The sequence below is a fragment of the Chelonoidis abingdonii genome, chromosome 2, assembly GCF_003597395.2.
Source record: "Chelonoidis abingdonii isolate Lonesome George chromosome 2, CheloAbing_2.0, whole genome shotgun sequence".
In the NCBI taxonomy this organism is placed as follows: domain Eukaryota; kingdom Metazoa; phylum Chordata; order Testudines; family Testudinidae; genus Chelonoidis; species Chelonoidis abingdonii.
The window spans coordinates 76,657,341-76,682,110 of record NC_133770.1 but is presented as its reverse complement, the minus strand read 5'-3'; the positions used below and the strand labels follow the sequence as shown (position 1 = coordinate 76,682,110).

Below are 24,770 nucleotides of genomic sequence, written 5' to 3'. Positions count from 1 at the left end.
AATACTCTCCAGTGTCTGAGTGATTGTGGCACTGGTGGTCAATGGCTTGTTTTGGGGATGAGGGTTGGGTGTGTCTTGCACTGCAGAAAATGCTGCTGTCTCCCTGGTAAGAGCTTGCCTAATGCTCCCTGAACCCTTCCTTTGCTGATAGCTTTCTTGTCTGCTACTATGCTCTCCTTATCTTTCCAAATCTATGGTGAACCTTTTCAGGAGCAGACTCTTCCAGACGTAACTTCCTACCTAGGTGACATATTTGGCTTTCCTAAATACTGGTAATCTTCCCAGATCGACAGACATGGCCCAAAGTTTGACATACTCCAGTTTTATGTGGCACAGTTTAAATTAGTTGTTCATTATTTATTAGTTGAATGGTTTGATAAATTCTGTTGAAAGTCTTGCGCTGTGGACATATTTCTGTCAACTATGTGACTATTGTCTCATTTCTCCCTTGTTTTCTCCCTGTCAGTATCCACATGTTCTCTCTCTGCTGATACTTGGAATGTAAGCTCTTTGGAGCAGATACTCATTTTGTAATGTGTTTGTACAGCAGCTAGCACAATTGAACCCTGTTCCATGACCCGGGCTACTAGACACATTACTGCAGTACTACTAATGAAAAGTAAAAATTCAACTTTCAATTTTCACTCATAAATTAATTATTTGGCTGCTCTATACAGCTTGTTTCTATTTCTCTTGTAATTGATTTTTTTCCTTTACACAACTCAGCTAGGGAAATAATCTCTTCTCAAGAATCAAACACATTTTCACAACAATTAGACTAGTGGATGATGGCTTTAATTTATTGAATTAAATAGCAACATTCTTTCTTCTAATAAAAATACAGTTCAGCTTTAAAATGTCATATTATAGCTTAAAGTTTTAAAAGTAGACCCTAAGTGGAGGAGAGTCTAGTAAACAGGACACATACAAGCCATGGAATAAAGAGATGGGGAGAACTGAGGTGCCATTAAAGCAAGGGAGTTCATTCCTGTCATAATCAACTTGAAAGTTGACATTGCATGATGTTTTATTGATTTTGAGCACTCAACCCTTCTCTTGCAGCAGTCATTATCTAGATAGTGTTTTGAGAAATAAGCCAGAAACAAGGTGACTATGTACTGTGGAATATTTCATTATGAGGCACCTTCCCCTACTTGTGGTGAAAAGGCTCTTGGGGTGTTGAAAGTTCAGGTTTAGATCCTGAGACTGTTTTGGAACACACACACAAAAATGAGTTATTTGAAATTTCAATTTGGGATTGCCTTTTTGAGTGCAAGTTTTTTATTTTGGTGAATTTAAGGGGGAGGCTGCAATTTACAGTGCTCCTTTTTAATTACCTTTATTTTAAAGGGGGTAACATGCCTTTTTTTGTTTTTGTTTGTAGGAATGCAAAAAGCTTCATGGTGTGTTTCTTGGATCAGCTTGTGGTCATCATGGCCCGTATATTCCAGATGTTCTGTTTTGGTCCGTGATATTATTCTTTACAACATTTTTCCTCTCCTCTTTTCTCAAGCAGTTTAAGACCAAACGTTATTTCCCTACTAAGGTAATTAGGGTTCACTGCCATTTTTCTTTGAAATGAGTCTTTCCTTCTTGCATACAATGATGTAATTCACTACAATTTTTCTTTTATTTACTGTTTCCAAAGTTTCAGAGCATCGTATTGAGCATATTAGTTTGTTGAGATCATTCTCTTAGTGAGAACAGAAATAAGTGATTGATAATTGGCTGATAATGTTGTAAATTTAGGAATTAAAACTAAAAATATAGACACTGAGACAGAAGGTGCTAGAAATGGTTAAAAGTTCTTGAAATTATGATAACTGAACGATCATTTTCTTAAATTCTTCACTGTATTCATAGCAGTGAGTAACCTAAACATTCACAGACATAAGCAGACCCCCAAATCCACATTAGGATATAGTCAGATCTCACAAAGGGATTAGACATCCACATGGTTTCTCACATCCATTGGCACAGGATGATGGGTTGATACCTAACCTGTGGGAAAAACTACATCCTCAAACACAAGAGTGTTGGGAGCAACATTCCTTCACTCAACCTCTGTTAGGGGGCTGATCTAATCCTTGCTGCTTGGATCAAGTGCCAGAAGGTAATTCCATTTAGCCAAAAGAAGGTGTGGAAGATGCTTGTGAAATTTAAACCCATACTCATGTATCATGCACATTAACTTTTACCAGTCCATCTTCCACAGCTTGAAACTGTCCTATAGTATAAATCAAATTAGCTGAAGTATACACATGCAGATTTTAGTAAAACTGTAAATTCTAAACTTATTGTTGGAAATAAGAGTGGCAATGCAGAAACAAGACTAAGAAGGAAGGCTTGAGCAGCCAGCCAACTCCCAAGTGAGAGGAGATCCTTGAGATTAGCCAGTAGCACTGTTGGCTGGCTGGTACTACTGCTCTGTTATATGGGGAGGCATCCTGTGGGGCAGCCTCTGCAATGTTTTGCAAGTTGAAAAAGTCATCACTATTTGTGCAGGCATCTTGCAGAAAAGCATCATGGCTATTGTTTCATAGTGAAATCACACCTTATCACATATAGATTGCAGCTGTACTAGGTATGTAGTGTTTAGGATGAGATTGGAAATTAAACAAGAAATTAGACTCTTGCTATGGAATGGCCATTATATTTTGAGGTGAGGCACATGCATCTTGTCAGACTGAGGGATCTGTTTTGATGGTCTGGTCCTTCTTTTAAGGCTAATGGAACCCAATCACTTCCAAAGGCCTTTAAAGGAGTTTGTTTCTTCAAACAGATCACTTCTTTGAGGCTAGGATTTAAGATAAGATTTTATCCTCCATTAATAGGGTGGGCAGTAAGACAATAGGGTTATGGTCACAGGTCACTAATTTACAGATAAATTATGAGAGAAGATAGATGGAGTGCCAGTGATAGGAATTTTTGGCTAAATCTGATCTGTTTGATAATTTAAAAAATTGAACTAATTTAGAGTTGCAGAAATGATCCATTTTCACAAGCATTAAATATAGCAGTGAAAATAGCTTGTATTTTAAGATACCATTTTTTCCTTCTAGGTGCGCTCTACAATCAGTGACTTTGCTGTATTTCTGACCATAGTGATCATGGTTTTGATTGACTGGCTTGTTGGAGTTCCTTCTGCTAAACTACATGTTCCTGAGAAATTTGAAGTAAGAAACAAAAGCCTTGTCTATTTAAAAAGGTTTAAATGATCTGCAATTTCATGGATAGTTGAATAGTGGAAAAATGAAAAAAATTGCTGTTAAATGTGGGGAAAAGAAATTCACTTTTTTTGTGTTTGGAAAGAAATACACTATAATATGTCTGTTTTTTTTTTCCCATGCTAATATTTTTTTCTGGATTGATATGCATTTTTAATTTCTCTGCATTTTCTGCTGGAGTTACTGAGATCCTTGTTACTGTGTGTTGTTCTGTCTCACAGGGTAACATGAACCCTTTTTCAGGAGAGATGTGTAGAAGCCAAGGAAAATGGAAAGGATTGTTTGTTTTTGTCTTGCTACATTTTTTTTTCACATAAGCCACACCCTCATGACTTAATGCTATACTAATGCACACCTAGCAGCTAATTGCACCACTCCTCCTTCAGTCCACTAACTAAATGCATTTTAGGCATAAGTCTTGGTAAGATCCTCACCTACACCAGTTTTGCTGAGGACGTAGCAATAGTTATCAAATCAATGGATGAGCTACTTGTGGCACCTAAATCCATGAAAGCTCAGCAGCAAAAGCTGGCCTGACAATTAATTGGGGTAAAATCAAGCTTCTTATAACTGGCAGTTTTGTTCATCCTGGAGGCTTTAGCATCTTCACGGGTGATCACCCCAGTTGAGATTGATGATGATTTCACCTAGGTCTGCTCTGTTGTTAACTTTGGATGCGTCAAGAAACAACTTGATGCCCAAACTGCAAAAGCATAGTCAGTAAAGGGACACCTCATCAAGAATGTCCTTCGTAAACTCAATACGCTGATAAGTAGAGAGACAAACTGAGGATTTATAATGCTTTGGTGGCTAGTATTTTGACCTATTGGATTGAAACATGGCCTCTCAGTGTCAAGACTGAAAAGAAGTTGGATATCATTCAGATGAAGCATATTCAAAAGATTGAAACTATCAAATGGACAAATTCAAGTTGAATGAAGAGATCCATTTTTCTAACTAAACGTGTCCTGCTACTTCAAAGTGTCGCCCAATACTCTAACGTGGTATGCCCATCTGTTCTGAAGCATACCAGCTTCCCTATGGGAAAAATCTTAGACTTTCCATCAATAAAGCAGGATCAGAAAGGTCCCCAGAAGACTTAAAACATGGCTGGTCAGCATCAACAGACACCTGTCCCTCATGTGCATCCTATCCTGTAACACCTAGGCTCAGGACAGAACATGATGGAGGCACATACTGCATTTGGTGGCCTCTATGCTGTCCAAGTGAAAGCATGAGAACAAACATAACATAACCTAACTTCAGTCCAAGTCATTTTCATTAATTTAAAAACTTGAATATGATTTTTAAATGCCTTTTTAAAAGAGAAGTTTTTAATTTAAACTGAGTTTGACCTACTTATTATAGCAAGCATTTATAGTTATTGACTTTCATTCCTATTACTTGGATTTGTTTTCCAGCCCACTCAGAAAGACAGGGGATGGCTCATAGATCCTCTTGGAGGTAATCCTTGGTGGACACTACTGGTAGCTGCTTTTCCTGCATTACTCTGTACCATTCTCATTTTCATGGACCAGCAAATCACAGCAGTAATCATAAACAGAAAGGAGCATAAGTTGAAGGTAATAGTTAGCTTTTCTCCATTTTTTCAGATATATTCTGAACTCATTTGTGAGCACATAAGTCAATTTATTGCAAAATAAACTTGTTCAGTGTTCTCTAAATAGGCTACATAACAGTAAATAGCGTAGGTCTTTAAAACATAAAACTAAATTGCAGCTACTTAAAAGGCCTATACATATCTAGTAACAAAACACATGGCTACTAGAATGGTGGCACTCTAGAAATCTATTTAGAGAATTTTTTTAGTCATTTAGTGCAGAACTATGAGTGTGTAAATCTTTTATGTGCTGCAAATCTTCATTTTTGCAGGTAACTCATTTCTTTACTTGACTTTACAGAAAGGCTGTGGCTATCATCTTGATCTGCTCATGGTTGGTGTTATGCTGGGGATATGTTCCATAATGGGCTTGCCTTGGTTTGTGGCTGCAACTGTCCTGTCTATAAGTCACGTCAATAGCCTAAAAGTAGAATCTGAATGCTCTGCCCCAGGAGAGCAACCTAAGTTCTTGGGAATCCGGGAGCAGCGAGTGACAGGATTAATGATATTTGTTCTAATGGGCCTTTCTGTGTTCATGACCTCTGTTTTGAAGGTAAGAGATAATGGTTGTTCCAAAACATGGCATGCTTTATATTTTAATATCATTACTTACTATCTGATAATGTAAGCAAGTTTAATATACTAATTAAAAGAAATCCACTTTCATTTTAGCGTTGTCTTTATGTAAACTGATGTATGATATAGTTTAATAGAAATGACAGAGCAGATGAGAGTAAATCTGAGAAGATAAGGAACATGTGTTTATATATCATAACCCCTATCTCAAATGCTTGATTACTTAAGACACTTTTCTGACTACTTATTTTTCACTTTTCCAGGCTTAGGTTAACTTCTAGATAGTCTGCGCCCCTTTAGAACATGGTTGAAGCACGGTGGCAAATCTGCCCTCTTCCTTGTTACTGCTATGTTCTGTATTTATTCTCTGGATAAATAAAGAACTTCAGACTTTACATATGGCAACCTAGCACTTAAAAAAAAACAAACAAAAAACCTTCCCTTAAGCACTTTCCATTAATCCAGACTGCCATTTTTTACTATGTAATTCTGTAAATGCAAACTTTTAACTTTGTTTTTCCCCCCCTAGTTTATTCCTATGCCAGTTTTGTATGGTGTCTTTCTTTATATGGGAGCATCTTCACTAAGGGGCATCCAGGCAAGTTCTATTTTTATTAAACAAGCTGATTACAGTTTTAGAAAACATTTTCTACTTGATAAAGCTACTAAAAAATCACTGAATTTTAAGTTGTCTTTGCCTGGAATATCCTTTCTATGAATAGAAAACATAAAACATGCAAATTATGATCTGAAATCAGTTGCTTTGCATCAGATGAAAAGGAAACTTTAAAATGTCATTTTATTGAAGTGTAAGTAAAGGTACAATGTGTTGTCAGATTAGGATGTAAAAAGATGTACTGAACATTGTCTGGATAATTGCTCTTATTTCTGGGGCACTTAAGTTCTGGCATGTGTTCTTTCACTGGGCACTTGATGAACAATATGAAATCCTTAAGTATTGACACCCATTTTCTAAAATCCTAAACAAGTAGTGACTTAAATCAAATATACTCTACATTAATGCATTTCATGTATAGGCTGTAAAATGAAGGAATCTTACTTTCAATATTTCCAGTGTCTTTAATTATCCTGTCCACTTCTGTGTGGATAAAATCATTAACTGAGAATGACTTCCTTCTCAATATAGTTTTTTGACCGTATAAAATTGTTTGGAATGCCTGCAAAACATCAACCTGATTTGATCTACCTGCGTTATGTGCCACTCTGGAAGGTCCATGTCTTCACAGTTGTTCAGCTCACCTGTCTAGTTCTTTTGTGGGTGATTAAAGCCTCTGCTGCTGCTGTTGTTTTCCCTATGATGGTAAGTTCTTTCCTAGCATCTTGGGAATTTATTCATTTTCCAAAATGGTCTGTGGATTAATACAGCTCTTCAGGGTTTATTTGCTGACTAAAAAAGGGTTCTAGTAAAAATCCTCCTTTTTGGAAGCCAATTATGATTTCTTTCTTTTATTTAAAATAAGCATCAAATTTAACTGAAAAGCTGTAGACTTGGTAAAAAAAAAATTATGGGTTGTGGTAGTTATCTCAATGGTCCATCTATTCTTTGTGAGTGAGTAGTGAGTCAGATCTGTTTTTTAAAGTTATGATATGATAACCTTTGTATGACTAGAAAAAATATTTTGTCCTTAGTTTAAGAAGCTGATAACATATTAGTGTATACATATTTTTATTTTTGTAACATTCATATAAATAGATTCTAAAGGATTCAATTCTTATTTTCTGAAAGGTTCTAGCATTGGTGTTCATTCGTAAGCTCATGGACTTATGTTTCACCAAACGAGAGCTTAGTTGGCTGGATGACCTTATGCCAGAAAGTAAGAAGAAGAAAGAAGATGATAAAAAGAAAAAGGCAAAAGAGGTAAGTCTACAAAAGGCCAAAAGTGAATTGAAAATTGCTAGAGGAAACTGCTACAGAAAACCTAAGCAAATACCCTAATATTTAGGAGTTAGCAATGTAATTGGCATGAAATTTAAAAAAAAAAAAAGTAGTTTACATTAAATACACATAGGTTTTTATACCTAAAGTAATCAAGATTTGGAATTCTCTGCCATAGGAGTTACTGCCAGAATCTCTGTTGTTAGGATTCAAGGAGAGAATAGGACAGTTATAAAAATAGTAACGGTATAGAATTTGATACCTAATTGTGGTTCAGTGGATTTTTCAAACTTAGCATCAGAAGCAATGTTTAGCAGAGGGGTCAGCAACCTTTGAGAAGTGGTATGCCAAGTCTTCAGTAGTTTAAGGTTTCGCATGCCAGTCATAAATTTTACATTTACAGGGGCCCTCGACAGAACCCCAGACTGGCAGCAGGCTGACTGGGGCCGGCAGCCTGGACCCCGGCTGACACGGGGCTGGCAGCAGGAACCCCAGAGCCGGCGGGCTGAGCGGCTCAACCAGCTGATGATCTGGAGTTCTGGCCTCAGGCTTCTGCCAGCCAGGGTCTTGGCCATTGGTCCTTCTCAGTTTGCTTCCGGCCTAGGATTCCATTCACCCAGGCGGGCACGGGGCTGAGCAAGGCCGGCAGCCAGGACCCCAGACCGGCAGTGCAGGCAGCAGAGGGAACTTCAGACTGGCAGCATGCTGAGCTGCTCAGCCCGTTGCTGGCCCAGAGTTCCGTCCATCCAGGCCAGCAGTGGGCTGAACAGGGCCAAGACCCCGGATGGCAGGAGGCTGGCAGCCGGAACCCCAGACTGGCAGCAGGGCCAGTGGCTGGAACCCCAGACCGGCGGCGGGTTGAGTGGCTCAGCCCACCACCGGTCTGGGGTTCTGTCCGCTGCCTCCTGCCAGCCGGGGTCCCGGCCCTGCTCAGCCTGCTGCTGGCTCGGGTTCTGTTCACCCAGGCCGGCAGCGGGCTGAGTGGAGCCAGCGGCAGGAACCCCAGACCGGCAGTGGGCTGAGCGGTTCAGCGAGCTGATGGTCTGGAGTTCTGGCCATGGGCTCCTGCCAGCCGGGGTCCTGGCCGTCGGGCCCACTCAGCCCGCTGCTGGCCTAGGATTCTGTTCACCCAGGCAGGCAGGGGGCTGAGCAGGACCGGTGGCCGGGACCCCGGCTGGCAGCAGCAGACCAGTAAAAACAAGCTCTTGTTCTGCGTTTGGCACATGTGCTGTAGGTTGCCGCCCCCTGGTCTACCATGATATACTGGTTGTGTTGGGATTTTCATCATTCTCTAGTGACATAAGGTGACACCCTGGCCCAGTGAAGCTAATGACTGAACTCCATTGGGGCTAGGGTTTCACTTACCGTATGTGACAGGGCTGTAGTTAAAACTGAACAATAGATATTTATTTACCAATAATTTTGCCTGTATAATTTTCCCCATTAGAATTTCAGCTAAGCTAGCACTCTCATTGCCAGTTCCCTAACAAATCTTTCAAATATATTGTTAGAGGTTCTTATTTACGTTAAACAGTATTTAGCCAAGAGCAGGGGAGGAAGAGAAAAATATCTCAGGGAAGTTCCCCCTGCCATCGCAATATTCAAAGGTAAATGGGTAATTTTTCCTACTGAATCAATGTGTAATAGTCTCCTTGGCTTGGGCTAATTGCTATTTCTGCTTCTTGAGTAATTCTATATCATGCATGTGATCTGCAGGAGGCAGAGCGAATGCTTCAAACAGTGGACAGTGAAACTGTACATCTTCCATATGAAAGAGGAAATGTCTTACAGATTCCTGTAAAAGCCCTAAAATACAGGTATGATACAACTTGCCGCTTTTTTCAAATTTGGATTTTTAAATAGCTTTGTATTATATGCAGTATTTATATTTTTTGCTTTAATTAAATAAATGTAATTGACATATTTGAGTGAACAAATTTACATTTAAGCTTGTGACTCAGCTAGGTACCTGGGGAAGGGTTGGGGAATAGGAAAGAATTGAAGCAAATCTTGCCTTTTATGATATAGGGGATGTGTGTCCTCTCTTTTTTTTAATTGCATTTTAATAATTCATTTACGTAACCATCTTGAACAGATCAGATGACTCAGTTTCGACCAGCTGTTCACAGGGTGAAGAAGCTGTTTTGGTCAGTTTTTGTCTATAGAATTTGTGTGTTACTGTGCATGGCTAATGATATGAAATGTTAGGTATCATTTAAGTATAGTTAATTAATGGCATTAGTTGAGCCACATATTTACCAGCTACTTTGATTTATAAAATTGAGGTCTAAAACTGTCTTTTACAGATCATAATTTTTACACCTTTTTAATTATAAGTGTGCATATATCAAATAGCTTTCTGATTATTAAACTGGAACCAGAGCACTTAAAAATAACGTGCTCACTATTTGGTTACATTATCTCAGTTTTTCTCTTGCTAAGAATGAGCCTTATTCTCCAAAGTCTTACATGTTGTGGAGTCCTATCTGAAGAAAACGGGTTTGAAATACTACTGTCCTGATAAGACAGTGTTTCAAGCCTACTTTGCATCGGTATGAAATGATCCATAAGGTGCATGCTAGTGGAAAATCAAGCAGTGTGTCTAATCATTCCTGTAAAGCAGGGGTCAGCAACCTACAGCACGCGTGCCAAAGGTGGCACGCAAGCTGATTTTTGATGGCACACAGGATGGGCTGAGCCGCTCAGCCCGTCGCTGGTCTGGGGTTTCCACTGCCGGCTTCTGCCAGCCGGACTTCAGCCAGTTGGGCTTCCGCTGCCGGTCCCATTCAGTGCCTGCTGCTGGGCGGGGGGAAGGAACCCAGGCTGGCAGTGGGCTGTGAGCCCAGCTGACATGAGCCAGCCTCTGAAACCCCAGAGCAGTGGCAGGCTGAGCTGCTCAGCCCGCCGCCGCCACTCTGGGGTTCCTGCTGCTGGCCCTTTGCCAGCTGGGGTCCTTCCCCTTCTGCAGCCCCACTTAGCGCCCGCTGCCGACCTGGGGGAGGGAACCCCAGGCTGGCAGCGGGCTGTGAGCCCAGGTGACAGGAGCCGGCGGTGGAAACCCCAGAGTAGCAGTGGGTTGAGCTGCTCAGCCCGCCACTGCTCTGGAGTTCCCGCCGCTGATCCCACTCAGCGCCGCTGCTGGCCTGGGTGAAAGAACCCCAAGCCAGCAGTGGGCTGAAACCCCAGCTGGCAGAAGCCAGCGGCTGAAACCCCAAAGGGGGGGTGGGCTTAGCATCTCCACCAGCCCACCCCTGAAACCCCAGAGCTGGGTGGGCTGACCTGCTCAGCTGGCTGCCACTCTGGGGTTCCGGCTGCTGGCCCCTTACCAGCCGGGGTCCCTGCCGCAGCCCCACTCACCTTGCTTCCAGCGCAGGCCCCCTGCTAGACAGAGTCCAGGCTTCTGGCCCTGCTCAGCCCAACCAGCAGCCAGCTCCACTCACTTCAGCTGCAGATCTGGGGTTCTAGCCACTGACCACCTGCTAGCTGGTTATCAGCTTATAACTCAGAAGCTTGTATGCAGCTTAAAGTATCTAAATAGGTGCCATCAGGCACTGGAAGACTCAGCAAGGAAAAGCAATGGCAAGGATCACACTAAACTAATAAGATCTGCATTTTAATTTAATTTTAAATAGAGCTTCTGAAACGTTTTGAAAACCTTGTTTACTTTACATATAACAGTAGTTTGATTATAACATTATAGACTTATAGGGAGACCTTCTAAAAAACGTTAAAATGTATTACTGGCACGCAAAGCCTTAAATTGGAGTGTATACATGAAGACTCGGCACGCCACTGCTGAAAGGTTGTCGACCCCTGCTGTAAAGGGACTGCATTTGTGGGGGGGATTGAATGGGGGGAAAATGGCAAAAATGACTTGACTGACACACTGCGTGCTGTCTGTATAAATACTTGTCTGGGGGTGGGGTGGAGTGGGAAGTAAAAAGTAGATTTCTGCAACATCTAGCTTATCGGCAGTCTAGCAAGTATCACCTGATTTCAAATGCTGGATCAACAGAAAAAGTTGACAGTTTAGGTCTTCATACTTCATGATATAGGTCCACTTCACCTCAGTTCTTTTATCAAATTCAGAATAATAGTGCCTTTATGCTCTCTTCCCTGATTATTTCCTGGGGACAGGTCAGAACAATTCTGATCTCTGAAAGATGTCAGCCTTATTTAAAAAAATAAAAAAAACGACTTCTTTTAATTCCTAAACAACCCACAATGGATTTTTGAAAGATTAAAGGAAAAGATATTTGAGAAAATGAAGTATCTAATTCATATTACAGTGGGAGGGGGTCACACACTTCAGAGCTACTGTAAGCCAAACTCATTGTATATAGCAGGGGTTCTTTGCATTCTACCCCACAGTCTCTTTGTGCCACACTGCCAATCCCCTCTGTTGCGAGGACTCCCTGCAACTTTTCCCAATCTCCCCCATGCCAGGGGTTCTGTGGCCTCTCCACACCCCCTCTTCTCTTACCAGGGTCCCCTGCCCCCATGCCAGGGGCTCTGCGCCCCTTTTCCCAATGCCGGGGGACCTGTCTGCTTCTCCTTCCCCCATGCTAGGAGCTATGTGCTTCCTTACCCATATTATGGTCCCTCATTCTGCCCCAAGCCAGGGGCTGTGTGCTCACCCTTGTGCCCGATATCCTCCCCCCCCCCCCCCACACACATATTAGTCTGGGAGATAAGTCTGTCAAGATGTCATCATGTCAAACTCCATTGGGAGGCTGGGCGAAGATGAGATATGGGATTGTTATGCTGGAAGGGCATTAATGATGGTGCAGTTTGATCTATAGATAATTGCAGAGGTGCATGAAGCTATGGGTGTGTTGATCAGATGCTGGGGTTCCATGTGTCCCATGTTCCCCCCTTTTTGTTTTCTGATTCTTCCCCCAAATCATTAGGGTTCTGGCCATTGATGCCTAGAACATTCCCTGAAATTTTGGAATTGATGGGATGCTGTGTTCAAAAGTTACTATGTTGCATAAAAACAGTTCTAAGCTGCTACGACATGGGAAACCACCCAGGATTTGGTGTTCTAAATTTCTGTTTAACTTTGTTAGGATGACTTTTTTACTTAAAATGTCACTTGTGGCTATGTAAGTGATAACAGAAGGCACTACTGATGTGAACGGTATGGGTGACAAAATTAATGCTTTTGCAAGGTATTGAGTACTAACCAAAAAGTATATTTGTTCTTCAGCATTGATCCCTCAGTTGTAAACATATCAGATGAAATGGCCAAAACTGCACAATGGAAGGCTCTTGCCATGAGTACTGAGAATGCCAAAGTAACCAGAGCTAACCTGAGGTAGCTATAATTACCCACTTACACATTTTCTAACTGCAGTTTTGTTGTGTTTAGCAGCTGTTGGCTGTGAAAATAGTTTGTTTTAAAAATGTATTTTCTATACCTTGAAAATATATGGCAGACTTTATATTGACATCTTACTTTTAAGGGACACTTGAGATTCTGAAAAACGTTTTTTGGTGATCTTTACCAAGAGGTTATACAGTAACTAGTGTTATACCTGCTATGAACCCTTTTAATTAAAATGTAAGAAGTATTGTCTCATAATTAGAAGACGTTTCCAGTTTGCTTGACATATGTATGCTAATCTGAAAAGGACTTAGATTAATAAAAGTTTTATTAGCATGTGTTCATAAAGGATCTGAGTATCAGAAGGGCCTGGCAGCTGTAGGTGCTCAGTACATCTGAGAATGACCCTAAAGCTAGTGTCCAGACCCTGGCATAAGTAAAAACAGCCTCTGCATGGTTCGTGCAGTCCCATCTTCATAGGGCCAGAGAGAAGGGACACCTATCTCCTGCACTCAGAAAGGATAGAATGAGGAATTGATGGGTGGGCTGTTGCATCATCTGTATACTCCCTATGGATTTGCCCATTGTGGAGATGGAAGGGGGGTAGAGAGATCCTCAGGAGGATGAATCCACTGGCTTTCTGACTGCTTTGTGCTGCCTAGAACTTGGTCCTGGTTTTTGCCTTCTGATTTTTTAATTACTCCCTGTCTTCAATAACCAAAACTTGTGTCTAATTTTAAAGTTTCAGTGGAAAAAAAAAGTTTATTTCAGTGGAGATAAAACCATTGAAATGATATACGGGAATGTTAGAGTTCTATGCAGCCATGAATTCTCTGTGACTGGACTTGCACGCTCTATGATGGCCAACAGCCTCTTTGTCATGTGGAGTTTGTTTTCATCCTTAGGAGCAAGTACCTAATACAAACTACATTCTGAGTGATTCTTCCCAGTATCCTATTGCAGGTTCTTCCTTGGTTTGCTGAATCTCAGTCGGGCCAAAGGGAGATAAAAACCCAGAAACTGCTTATAGGAAAAATGGGAGCTAACACAGCACACTCCATTTAGATTGCTAGTGGGAGGCATTTTTAAATTCTTTTATGTTGTTCTGCCTCTGCCCTTGTCAGGAACTCTGAAAGGGAGTTATCCCTCTCTAGGAAGAACTCTTCAAGTTTCATGCTCTGTAAAAGGATGACTCCTCTCAGGGGAGAGGAGATTACTTATACACAAACTCTCCTCCTCTTTTCCCCCTCCAGTCTTTTCTGCTGTTCCCAGACAAACAGCTAAAACATATTTTATTGTTGTTTACCACCACCATTATCATATCAGCTAGGACTCCATTGTGCTACGCTCTATACAAACACAGAATAAAAAGATGCAATCTAAGTAGACGAGACAAAACACGGAGACTTGACAGACTGATAGAGGAGGGGAGTATAAGGAAATAATTAGACCAATATTAGTCAGTGTGACAGGCAGTAGGCTCAGTATACCAGCAGCGTAACTACTGTCAAGTTTATTGTAGGCATTGCTTCAGAGGAGAGTTTGAAGGAGAGTAATGAGGTAGCTTTCCAGGTGTTTTTAGAGAGCTCTTCCCAGATGTGAAGGGCCATCTCGGGGAAGAGAGTGCAGGTGCTTGTTTGAAAATTTAACAAGTGGGTGATAGAGATTGTCTTTTGCTGATATCTGCCTGTTAATACTGAATGAGATGACATGTTAACCATGAAAGGCTTTAAAACTGAAGACAAATAGCTTATGTTTGATGGAGTAGAGAAGCAGGGGAGCCAATGGAGATTTGCAAAGAGAGGGATGATGTGGTCAAAGTTATGGGCTAACAGCATTTTAAATGGATATGAGTGGGTTAAGATTGCATTTTTCAAGGCAAGAGAAAATGATGATGTAGTAACTGAGATGATGAGAGTTTAGCTGTGTGCATGGATAGGAAATGCCACATCTTAGAGAAGTCATGCAAAAGAATCTGTAAGATTTAGATGTAGCCTGGATGTGAAAACCTAGATGGGGTTCAGTTGAAGATGATGCCCAAGTCATTGGCATGAGTGACTGGTGGTATGATGATGATGTCCACAGTGATTGAGAAGGATATAATGGGAAGGATTTGGGGGAGAGAATTGAGCTCTGTTTTAGCCACGTTGAGTTTGAGCTGTCAGCTAGATGTCCATGAGAAGACATCATACAGGCTGCAATTTTAGATTGGGTAGAAGGAGACAGATCTGAGTCATCAGCCTACAGATGGTAGTTGAATATGTGTTTGTGGATGAGATTATGCAGAGATATGATATAGAGGGAAAAGAAAAGGAACCAAGGACAAAGCCCTGTGAAACTCGCACAGGAAGTTAAATGGGTGATGAGGAAATCCTCTGAAGGAGTGATTAGAGAGGTAGGAGGAGAACCAGGAGAGGATAGCCACAGAAGCCAGGTGAGGAAAAGATTTCAAGAAGAGCATGGGCTACTGTTAAAGGTGGCTGCGAGGTCAAGGAGGATGAAGATGGAGTACTGGTTCTGGCATTTGGCTAGAAGGAGGTCTTTAGAGACTTTGATCAGAATAGTTTCAGTGGAGCACAAGAGGTGGAAGCTGGATTGGGAGAGAGACTGTAATGGAATTGGAACAGTGGAACTCCAGACAGTAATTGCAAACAGAGTTTAGAGATGAAAGGGAGATGGGGAAGTGGTGGGAGAGGCAAGTTGGGGGCCCAAGCGTGGGTTTTTAAAGATGGGAAGGACTGAAGCATGCTTGTATTGAGGGGAAAGAGCCAGAGGAGAGTGAGAGGTTAAGGAGAAGAGTAAGGGAGGAGATGAGTGAGTGTGAGTGATATCAGGAAAAGGATGAGGTCACTGGGCAAGGGGAGAGATTAGAGAAGGAGAGCAGATGATACTCTACAGCATGAAGTTTATCTCTGGCAGAAATCCCATGAGGAGACTGACTTCTTCCATTACACATTCGTTCTCTCTTCCTTCAGTTATCTCATCTTTCTAACTAAACAACTCTAATTCTCCAATTTAATTCAGCCCCACAGCAACAATTCTGTTTGCCTTTTCACCATCTTAGATTCACTCTTCAAACTCTCCTCTCCCCTCCTCCTTTTCTCTCTCCCTGCAGAATCTTGCCAATTTCTTCCAAGAGAAAAATAATAAAATATGATATGGCCTTCCCCTCCTACAACTCGATCTTCCTTCTCCCCCTGTCACAGATGCAAAATGTAAAGTTTTATACAGTCAAGCATTTAATTCATTTATTTACCCCTTTGTTGGTAGCACTGGATTGGTTGGTCTGCTGCAGAACTATCTTTCTTCCCCACCAGTCCATATAGATATTTTCAGATTAATTAGGCACTTACAGGATGTATTCTACAGTCTTTCATTCAGCTCTGTGGTGCGCTCTACACCAATTTGCTGCTCACCTAAAGGACTGATATTAGGAGACTCACTCTTAATTGAGTTAATGCCTGTTCAACACACTTACACCAAAGCTCTTTGATTTGGATTTTTCCAGTTACCCGTCTCTCAAATCTTTTGAGGTTCTGGTCTGTCTTTTTTCTTTTGGAGTCTAGAAAATTCTTCTTTTCTGTACAGATGCTGTCCTCAGAGGAGTCTTACTCATGCTCATAATCCAGAACTACCAAAGCTTTCAAACTATACTATTCAAAGCTTTTTGGCCCTCTAGGGTAGTGGCAGATGTGAGACACTCTTTATTGGTCATATGTTGTTTCCCATCAATGCCTCAATAAACTTCCAGCCAGTTCTTTGACTATGGTCAGGCAAGAAGTTCTCAGAGAAGAGATGCTTGAGACCTCCCACTCTGGCATTGCTTGACAAACAGCTCTACTTTCTGGATGAGTGATTTCTTCCTTTCATCTCTGACCCTCCAATCAGTTTCCATTTAAATTAGTTTGTTTCTGTTCTTTGATTCTCCAAGCTATATGGCTCCTTTATGCAATAATTATAAAAGTGTCATTGGCCCTTTTTTTGGTACTGTCTATTGTAATGTTTTTCTATTGTGAGATAACACTTGATGTCCAGGAATGAATATCTTGCGCAGATGATGTCTTTAAAGAAGGAAAAATATTGTACTTCTGCATCAAAGATCTCATGGAATTGTCACTAAGTCACTTGTTTACCTTAGAGTTTGATGGTTCTGTTGTTGATGTTCTGGGTTTCTCCTTTTGATAGTTACAGTTTTCCATGCATCCCTTGGGGGGATGTTACAGTTAAATTTCAAAAAAATATATATATTAATTTTTATGGTACATGTTACTGCAACATCTTTTTCTTTGGCTTTGACAAATGCATTCTTGCCCAGTCTCTCATCTATTCAGAATGCTGCTGCAAATATCCTTTTTCCTAGTTCATTGCCTTCACCATATCACTCCTCTCTCTGCATCCTCTCTGTTCTCTGTGTGTTAGTGTGAAAATCCAGTCACTGTAGAATGGCACAGGCAGCCATCTGTAGTTTTTCTTCTTGTAATTCAACTAGTGATCAGGTAGAGTGGCTGTTGCTCTTGGGGGAGACTGCACATAAAGTTAGTGCCTGAAGATACTGAATAACTAGAAAATCAAAATAAATTAGTTTTTGTGATTTAATATCTTATTACATGCAAAACGTATAAAGAATTTTAAAAAGCCTTTTAAAATATAGCACAACAAATCAAATATGAAGCTAAAATTAAAGACCAATTCTGTTTATCATACATAACAATAAATGAGTCAGATATCAATCCAAATAAGGACAGGCTCAAAGGAGCAGCCTTAATTAATTAGTTAATAGTAGAATAAGAAAAGAGGCTAGCCTAAAATTCAGCAAGTGCATTAAGCACTTGTAAAGCATTGCAACTTTGCACTGTGCTCATGCCAAAACTATTAAGTCCAATAGTGTAAATGAGGTGTTCCCTTCCAAAATCATCTCTGTGCATGCCTGGTTTCCTGATTCAGATGACTATCAAGCATACTCCTCATATTTTTAATCCAAAAATCTCTGCACCAGCCAGTCTCTGTCTGCAATAGAGGAGCAGAAGTGTTAGGTGTCCTGAGAATGCTCTGGCCACATTCTTACCCATAAACTTGAGAATGCTTTTGCTAATTATAGTTTACTCTCCTTGCTCTTCCTGAATTAATCTGAAATCAGCAGTTACTCCCTTTTCCTGCTGCATATAGGTATCTGTAAATACAATCCCTTTCCAACCCAAGTTAAAATATTTCCAAGAAGTTTATTCTAATTGCTAAGAAGCCCAGTATATTACAATTAGGCTGCAATAGCATGCAACAACTATAGCACAGTAACATTTAAGAACTATTTTAGTAAGCTTGGAAAAGTGGTCAAAAGGCGGCACATCAGAGTTCAGGTCTTTGATCTTGCATACCCAAGGTCAACTATTCCCCCCAAAAGGAATAAGAGATGAGGGAGGTTGAGAATATACCTTGTATTGCTCTTCAGTGACCCTCCCTTTCCAATTACCTGATATTTGGAGCAGTATAGGTGGTAATCATGCCGTCTTTCCCTGTTACATCAAATTCTAGATTTCTCCTTTCCATTTAAAAGGGATAATTTTCCCATTGGGTATTCTAAAGTTTAGAGTATATTTTTTTGTAAATAAATGTTACAGCCATCTGAGCCCGTTGCATCCGTCCTCGACGCCACCGTTGGATGCTGTTTGGACTTAGCTGCTGGATCCCACATGCTCAAGGCTTGCTGGGTCTGATTAGAGATTAGGCATTGTGTGTCCCTTTGTCCATGGGCACACTCTTGGTGTAGAGATCCTTTGTCTGGCACCCCTTCTTAGAAATGGGACTTCACAATCCAACTGCACAGGCACAGAAACTAGTGCCAACCCTCCTAAGCTTACTCAGTGGGCTTGCATACTCTGAGTTCCACTGAAGCTGAGGACCATACAGTTTACTGTTTCCTTCCTCAGGCACAATGTGACAGTGAAAGCAAGTAACTTTGCAAAGTAACTTCCAAACCAGTCACATTTCACTCAGACCAAGCACAGGAGAGATACTGATTTAAGAAAAAATAAAAATATCTGCATTTAGATCCTTGCCTCAGTTTCCTTACTACTCTGAGAGCCCTTTAGTCTTTGGTCAGTGTCTCCTAGGGAACCCAAGATCCTTCCTTCTCTTCCTGAACAGTTTGCCTTCTGGTTTTTGTTGCTTATAAAAAGGCCATTGAAAAGACCCTTATTTTATAAAGTTCCAGTTCCCCCTGCTAAATGACTGCACTGAGCTGCCTGAAGTTTCTTGTCAGGTAATCTATTGCTTAGTTAGGGCCCACCTGAGAGAAGACTAGAATCATAGAATATTAGGGTTGGAAGACACCTCAGGAGGTCATCTAGTCCAATCCTCTGCTCAGAGTAGGACCAACACCAATTAAGTCATCCAGAAGTCATGCAGACTACTTTGGGTGGCAGCTAGCTCATTGTTCATGGGGTCTTTTATTTGAATAAAAGACAGTTTAGGTGAACAACTCCTGATAGTTCTCCTTTGTTAACCCTCCACTAGGGTTCTCCAGACATCTTCTGGAATCCCAATCCAATATGAAGGTTAAAAGGCAAAGGTTTAGGCACAGTATTAGTTTTACAGTCAAGATGGTGTTCACAAAACAAAATGGAGTTTGCAGATTGATATGGATAAATGCAGACATATATACTAATACATCAAAAATGTCTGTGATGTAAATTAAATTTATGACAAATGTTTCTCCCTCAACCCCCACACCTCCAAACAACAAAACACTTTTCCCATTTCTATATAATTAACAAAACTAAATTTCCCTGAAAATAATTAAATGATGTAAATACTGTTGTTTGGTACACATTTTAGTGTCGATACATTTAGATGGGAAAATGCATTATTTTTTGACAGGGCAAATCACAGTTCACAAGAATCTTACTATCAGGGTTGGAATGCAATAGCAAAATAGCATGCCAGATTTTACTTTTAGGTTTGTTTGCTGCCTTTTCAAACTAGTACTGTGTGTATGAGATTTTTATTATAAATGCATCCATCTATAAAAATCTCTCAAACTTTGGATGCTTGCATGCTAAAGTTTGGAAGTGCTTGGCTTGATCTTTTTGTCAGTTTTTTTTTGGAGACCATAAACCTTTGTCTTTACTTTCAACAGCACTGAGAAACCAGAAAGTGTGAAAATAAGCATGGAAGATTCACCTATAATGAAGTATGTGGATGCTGAAACATCATTATAGAATGAAATCAAGGGGAATCATGTATGTGTGTGTTTGTATGTGTATATATCACTGTAGGATATCATACCATTGAATGGTGATTTCCATGTTTCTTTAAGAAGTATCACGTTTGACTCTGCAGTTATTAGCACTGTAGATACTATATGTGTATAATGAAAAGTTCATAAAGTAAGATGGGTGGTGATCACTCCTCAAATATTTATTTTATTGGAAATTTTATTTTCATTTTTTTAAATAGGAAGACTGAAATGAATGCTTATTCTTTTTGGTAATCAATATGGGCATAAATGTAAAATCAGCTTTTGCTGATAATTATTGGTCCACATTACTTAGTATGTTCTAATATGTCTCTGTTGTAACTTCTGCTACAGAATTTTGTTTTCAGTGCAGGTAATTACATTTGAGATTTTTTTGCAGGGAAAGCACAGATTATATCAGTTTCCATAGAACAAATGTTAATGTGCCATTACATAAACTGCATATTTGACTTGTCTCCACTATATGATGATGATCTTTCTGGATTCTGTGATTCATATTTCATGGCATTGGCCTTTCAATCATAAACTGATACGTGATGTAGTCCCTAAAATATATATAATGCTGTTCCATCCCCTTTTCCAAAAACATGTTCTTCAAATCATATTATATTACTCAGTAGCAATACGGGTCCTCTTTAAATGTAGTTTTAATCTCAAATCAGTATTTGATATTTCTGGAAGCTCAATGTTTAATGTAAAATGGATCTCTAACAGAAATAATTTAGTATGTATTTAGTTTAGTTGATAAGTATTTATTAGAGCACATTACATTATAGTTTTGAACTCTTGGAGATATGTTCTCTTCTCCCTGTGCATGCATAACTTCTGTTGACATTAATGGAAGATCCACGTTCTCAGAGAGGAAACTGGAGCCTTTCCAACTTCTCTTGTCCTCATCAGAATGTCTTTTTCTTGAATTAGGCTTTATTCTTTTTTTAATTGATAGTGTTTGATTAATTTATCATCAGTTGGTTATAATTCTGAGAGAGCTTTATGACCAGTATTTTATGGATTACAAATTACCTTGGGTTTTGTGTTAACAGTTCTGATCCTTTCCATTGTAAAGGGCATATTTGGTAGCATATTAACCTTAATTTTTTTAAAACATTTTTTTATTTATTTTAATTGGTATGCATCTTAATACTGTGTAAAACAAATTTGAGCAAGTTAATATTTGTATACTAAATTTGATTTATTGGGGCCCTCGGACATTTAGATAGTTCACTGAGAATGCAGTTGATGTGTTCCAAGTTATTGTACTGGTATCTCCAACCCCTGCAATGTGCAGTGTGAGCATTTGTATTTGAGGAAATGTTATAGTTTTATGTAAAGATCAAAATCTTGATCACTTACCTGTTTTCACTGTTGATGTTTTTTGCCTTATTCTTCGGTTTTTTTGGTGTTACTTTATTTTCTCAAATTATTTATCTAAATTTTGAGCTGCTAACAGCATTTGCTAGGCCCATAATAGTTTTAAGTTCAAACTACATATATTAAAAATAGAGGGCATTATTTTCAAAAGCTCTCACCTTTGGCTTAACTCTGCTCCTGTTGAAGTTAATGAGAGTTATTTCCCTTTGATTTTATGCTTAAGCTCTCATTAACTTCAAAGGGAGCAAAATTAAACTCAGGCAGTTTTTTCCAAAATACTACTCAATGCGGTGCTGGCAATTCGGGGTGAGGATAATTTTACAATAAAACTAAAAATAGTAATTGGGCATGGTGGAAATATTGCTACTGGCATTAAAGTTATACTGAAAAGTGAAACTTTACATAGATTACCATCTCCTTTAATTGTAATCATGGTATAGTAAAATGGTGCTGCTGAGGTTAGGCTGAATTCCAGGGAAAAAAAGGTTTTTTTGACACAGACAACAATACAAAGCAGTGTGAGTAATGCTATGCAAACTGACATCACAATAATGGTTAAACTCTGAGCAAAATCAAATAAGGTCTGCACTATGAATTTGACTAATACTGAGTCAGGCACAGTATAGGTATTTGTTCATTCCTGGGTGTTTGTATGGCCTGTTTCTGAGCCCTGAACATATGCTCCTTCAAGGAACATGTTTTTCCTCTGGTTGAAATAAGATATGTACTAAAATTATGGCTCGCTCTCTCTCTTCCCCCTTCCCCCTCCTCCCCCATTCTCCTCAAACCTCAGGAAGAATGAAGTCCATGTCTGCAAGTCAGCTCTTGACTGTTAAGTATTTTGTTTCTGATATAGTCAAGAAGGAGAATAAAAATTCCTCTGCCAGCGTACATAGCATTATGCACAGTGCTTTTTTACTTACTGGTCTTCCTTTAGCATTTTATTCTTCCATGTCCACAGCTGCACAACAGTTTCCAAAGACCCAAACCGTCATCACAGGTCTTGAGATTTTTAATCCTTTAATGCCAGAATTCAGGGTTTCATGACACTGATTATTTTGCATCTGGTTTTCATTGCCAAAGCGTTAATAAGTTTTGGCCACTTTACAGGAAGTGGGTATTTTTCTATTTAAAGTAAAAAACTGAAATTCTTTTAGAATCACAGTATTCCTTTGATTCTGTTGAATAATGTAAATAATTAATCAGTGCCAGAAATACCATGACTTGCAAAGTTGTTTACATTTTGTTCCAATGTTCTTGGTTAATAATGTGTTATATTCTCACTTCTTTTTAACCACTGGATAACAGAATCAGACATGGTATTACATGCATAAAAACCCAGAGGTAACTTATGTTTAAGTAATTTACTGCTTATTTTTTACTTTATATAAATGTTGTTTCCTTCTCTGCAGTCAAAAAAAAAAAAATCATGTATACAGTTAAAGTAAAATAGTGAAGGACATAGTTTCCTGTACCCGTGTGTGTGCGCGCACATACATATATATGTTCCCTTAATAGGTGTACATGAGCAGTGATAATTACTGTACACTGATTTACCTTGGGGTAAAACTTAAAATTAAGCCAATATTTTTCCAGTCTAACAGTGGAATAAAATAAACAGCCCTGCACTTTTTAGATGCCTTGTTTGCCAGGAATGGAGCTTAATGCTACTCTGTATCTGGCTGCAGAGCCACCTCAGGAAATTTCCTTTTGATCCTTTTTAATTTATTTATAAAGATGTATGTTTACATAAATATAGGTCTTAATTTTGACCACTCAATTCAGATATCTCCTAAAAGGTCTCATTTACAAAGCAGTCATTTTAAAACATTAACTTCACAAAAACTCATTTTTAGTATTTTCCTATGTATTGCAAGAAACACATTCTAATTCTGTTTTAGATGTGCCCATGCTAATTGTACTTTTCCTCTGTTTTAATGTATATGTTTTTTAAGTAAAAAATGCAAAATGTTCCAGGTTGCCAAGTTTATCATCACAAAACTTGTAGGACAAAATTCAGAGCCACTAGTGTGTTTTGGGTTTTTGTTTTTTTCCAGCCAAACGTATTAACTATTTCTCATATGTTTAACAAAACCTCTCCCAGTATCTTTCATTTCAAATGCATTTATCTGTGTAAACAGTAGTTTTCTAACATTTTCCCTTTGCAAAGGCAGATTCAAAGTGCTATCAAATATAACTGTAATAAATAGGTGCAATTTAACAGAGCCTGTAGCATAATAAAGGGTTATATATTGTATATAAATTCTGTAAATGAAACTTGATTGGTTCATATTGTTTTAAATTCACAAATGTAGAATTTGTAGGGCATTAACACAACATATTGATTCTAATTTGCTTTTGTTTCATATGATTAGTAATTCAGTGTTTTAAAATTACTCCTCTAGGTCACATCCACTATCTAGCATAGTACGAGTGTGTGAAGGGTGGCTTGTTTATATCAACATTAATTTATTTTATAGAAAATGAATTTAAAACTACGGGCACACAGTTTTGAGTCTATGAAAAAGTAGTGTTATAAATGCAAAACAAATTTGCCTAGTGATTTTAATTAAAAATGAATTTTATTTTGTAACTTTTTTAGTAAAATTGTCAGCTGTAGGAAAAACTTTTAGTTGGAATTGATATTAACCTAAAGACTTTTTCATATTGAATTTAGTACATATTGACAGTTATTTGGAGTTCTTGGAGTAAGGTATCAGACATCCAGGGTTTTTCTAAATAAAGACATGGCATTTATAACCATATTTTTCCCTTTTGTTGTTATGTGATTCACATTGTTTTTCTGTGTCTTCCAATGTTCAGTACATTTAACTGAACAAAATTTTTAATTTTAGTATTCATTATATTTGGTCACTTGTGATGCAATTACATACAATACAGTTCCAGCTTTTTATGACTGCTTTTCTAAATAAAACAGTAATGCTTTTACTTTTATAATAAAACCCAAAGCAAGTTAAACATTATTCCAAATGGAGAAACAATGTTTTACGTTTATATAAAGTACACAATTCTCTGACATCTCTAATGTAAAAGATCCAGCCTTTGTAATTTGTTTGTGATTAGAAGAAAGTTATTTTTTGTAATGTTTCAAAAAGTTGGCAAAAGCAATAAAAATCTATTGAACTGAATTAAATGTTTTAATTTCTCCTTCCATGCAATATGTAAATGTCAAGTACAGGATTAACAGCACTGATTATAAAGCTATTCCAGTATCGTGCGCACTTGCTCGCGTGCTCTCGCTCTCTCTCTGATAAGGGACAGACAGCCTTGAAAAACATGTTGCATCTGCTTACATTTGCAGACTTTTCTGATTTATGGAGTGATATGTGTGCTCTATTTGTCTACACATGAAAGTTATTACAGAATAACTCCATGTGTAGAAAGGCACTAAGTATCTGAGCAAATGATCTATATCTGTTGTGCTGCAAATGTGCCAAAATTTGTCTGTATTGCAGGATCATTCTTGTCAGAATGTCATA

At 39.0% G+C, this 24,770-nt stretch overlaps 1 protein-coding gene across 5 annotated transcripts in view; it reads left to right on the top strand.

The window, feature by feature from the left end:
- The window catches only part of SLC4A7 (solute carrier family 4 member 7), a 173,858-nt gene extending 149,434 nt beyond the window's left edge, over positions 1–24,424 (top strand). For 4 of the 5 annotated variants that reach the window (XM_075062471.1, XM_032789331.2, XM_075062473.1 and 1 more), the window contains 10 exons: positions 1,385–1,546; positions 3,063–3,176; positions 4,649–4,810; positions 5,150–5,401; positions 5,954–6,022; positions 6,572–6,745; positions 7,172–7,303; positions 9,038–9,138; positions 12,531–12,638; positions 19,780–24,424. In XM_075062471.1, the coding sequence (XP_074918572.1) occupies positions 1,385–1,546; positions 3,063–3,176; positions 4,649–4,810; positions 5,150–5,401; positions 5,954–6,022; positions 6,572–6,745; positions 7,172–7,303; positions 9,038–9,138; positions 12,531–12,638; positions 19,780–19,861 (1,356 nt within the window). In that variant the 3' untranslated portion in view covers positions 19,862–24,424. The remainder of the gene's footprint in view (positions 1–1,384; positions 1,547–3,062; positions 3,177–4,648; positions 4,811–5,149; positions 5,402–5,953; positions 6,023–6,571; positions 6,746–7,171; positions 7,304–9,037; positions 9,139–12,530; positions 12,639–19,779) is intronic. The other variant, XM_075062474.1, reaches the window with a different exon arrangement.
- The last annotated feature ends 346 nt before the right edge of the window (positions 24,425–24,770 follow it).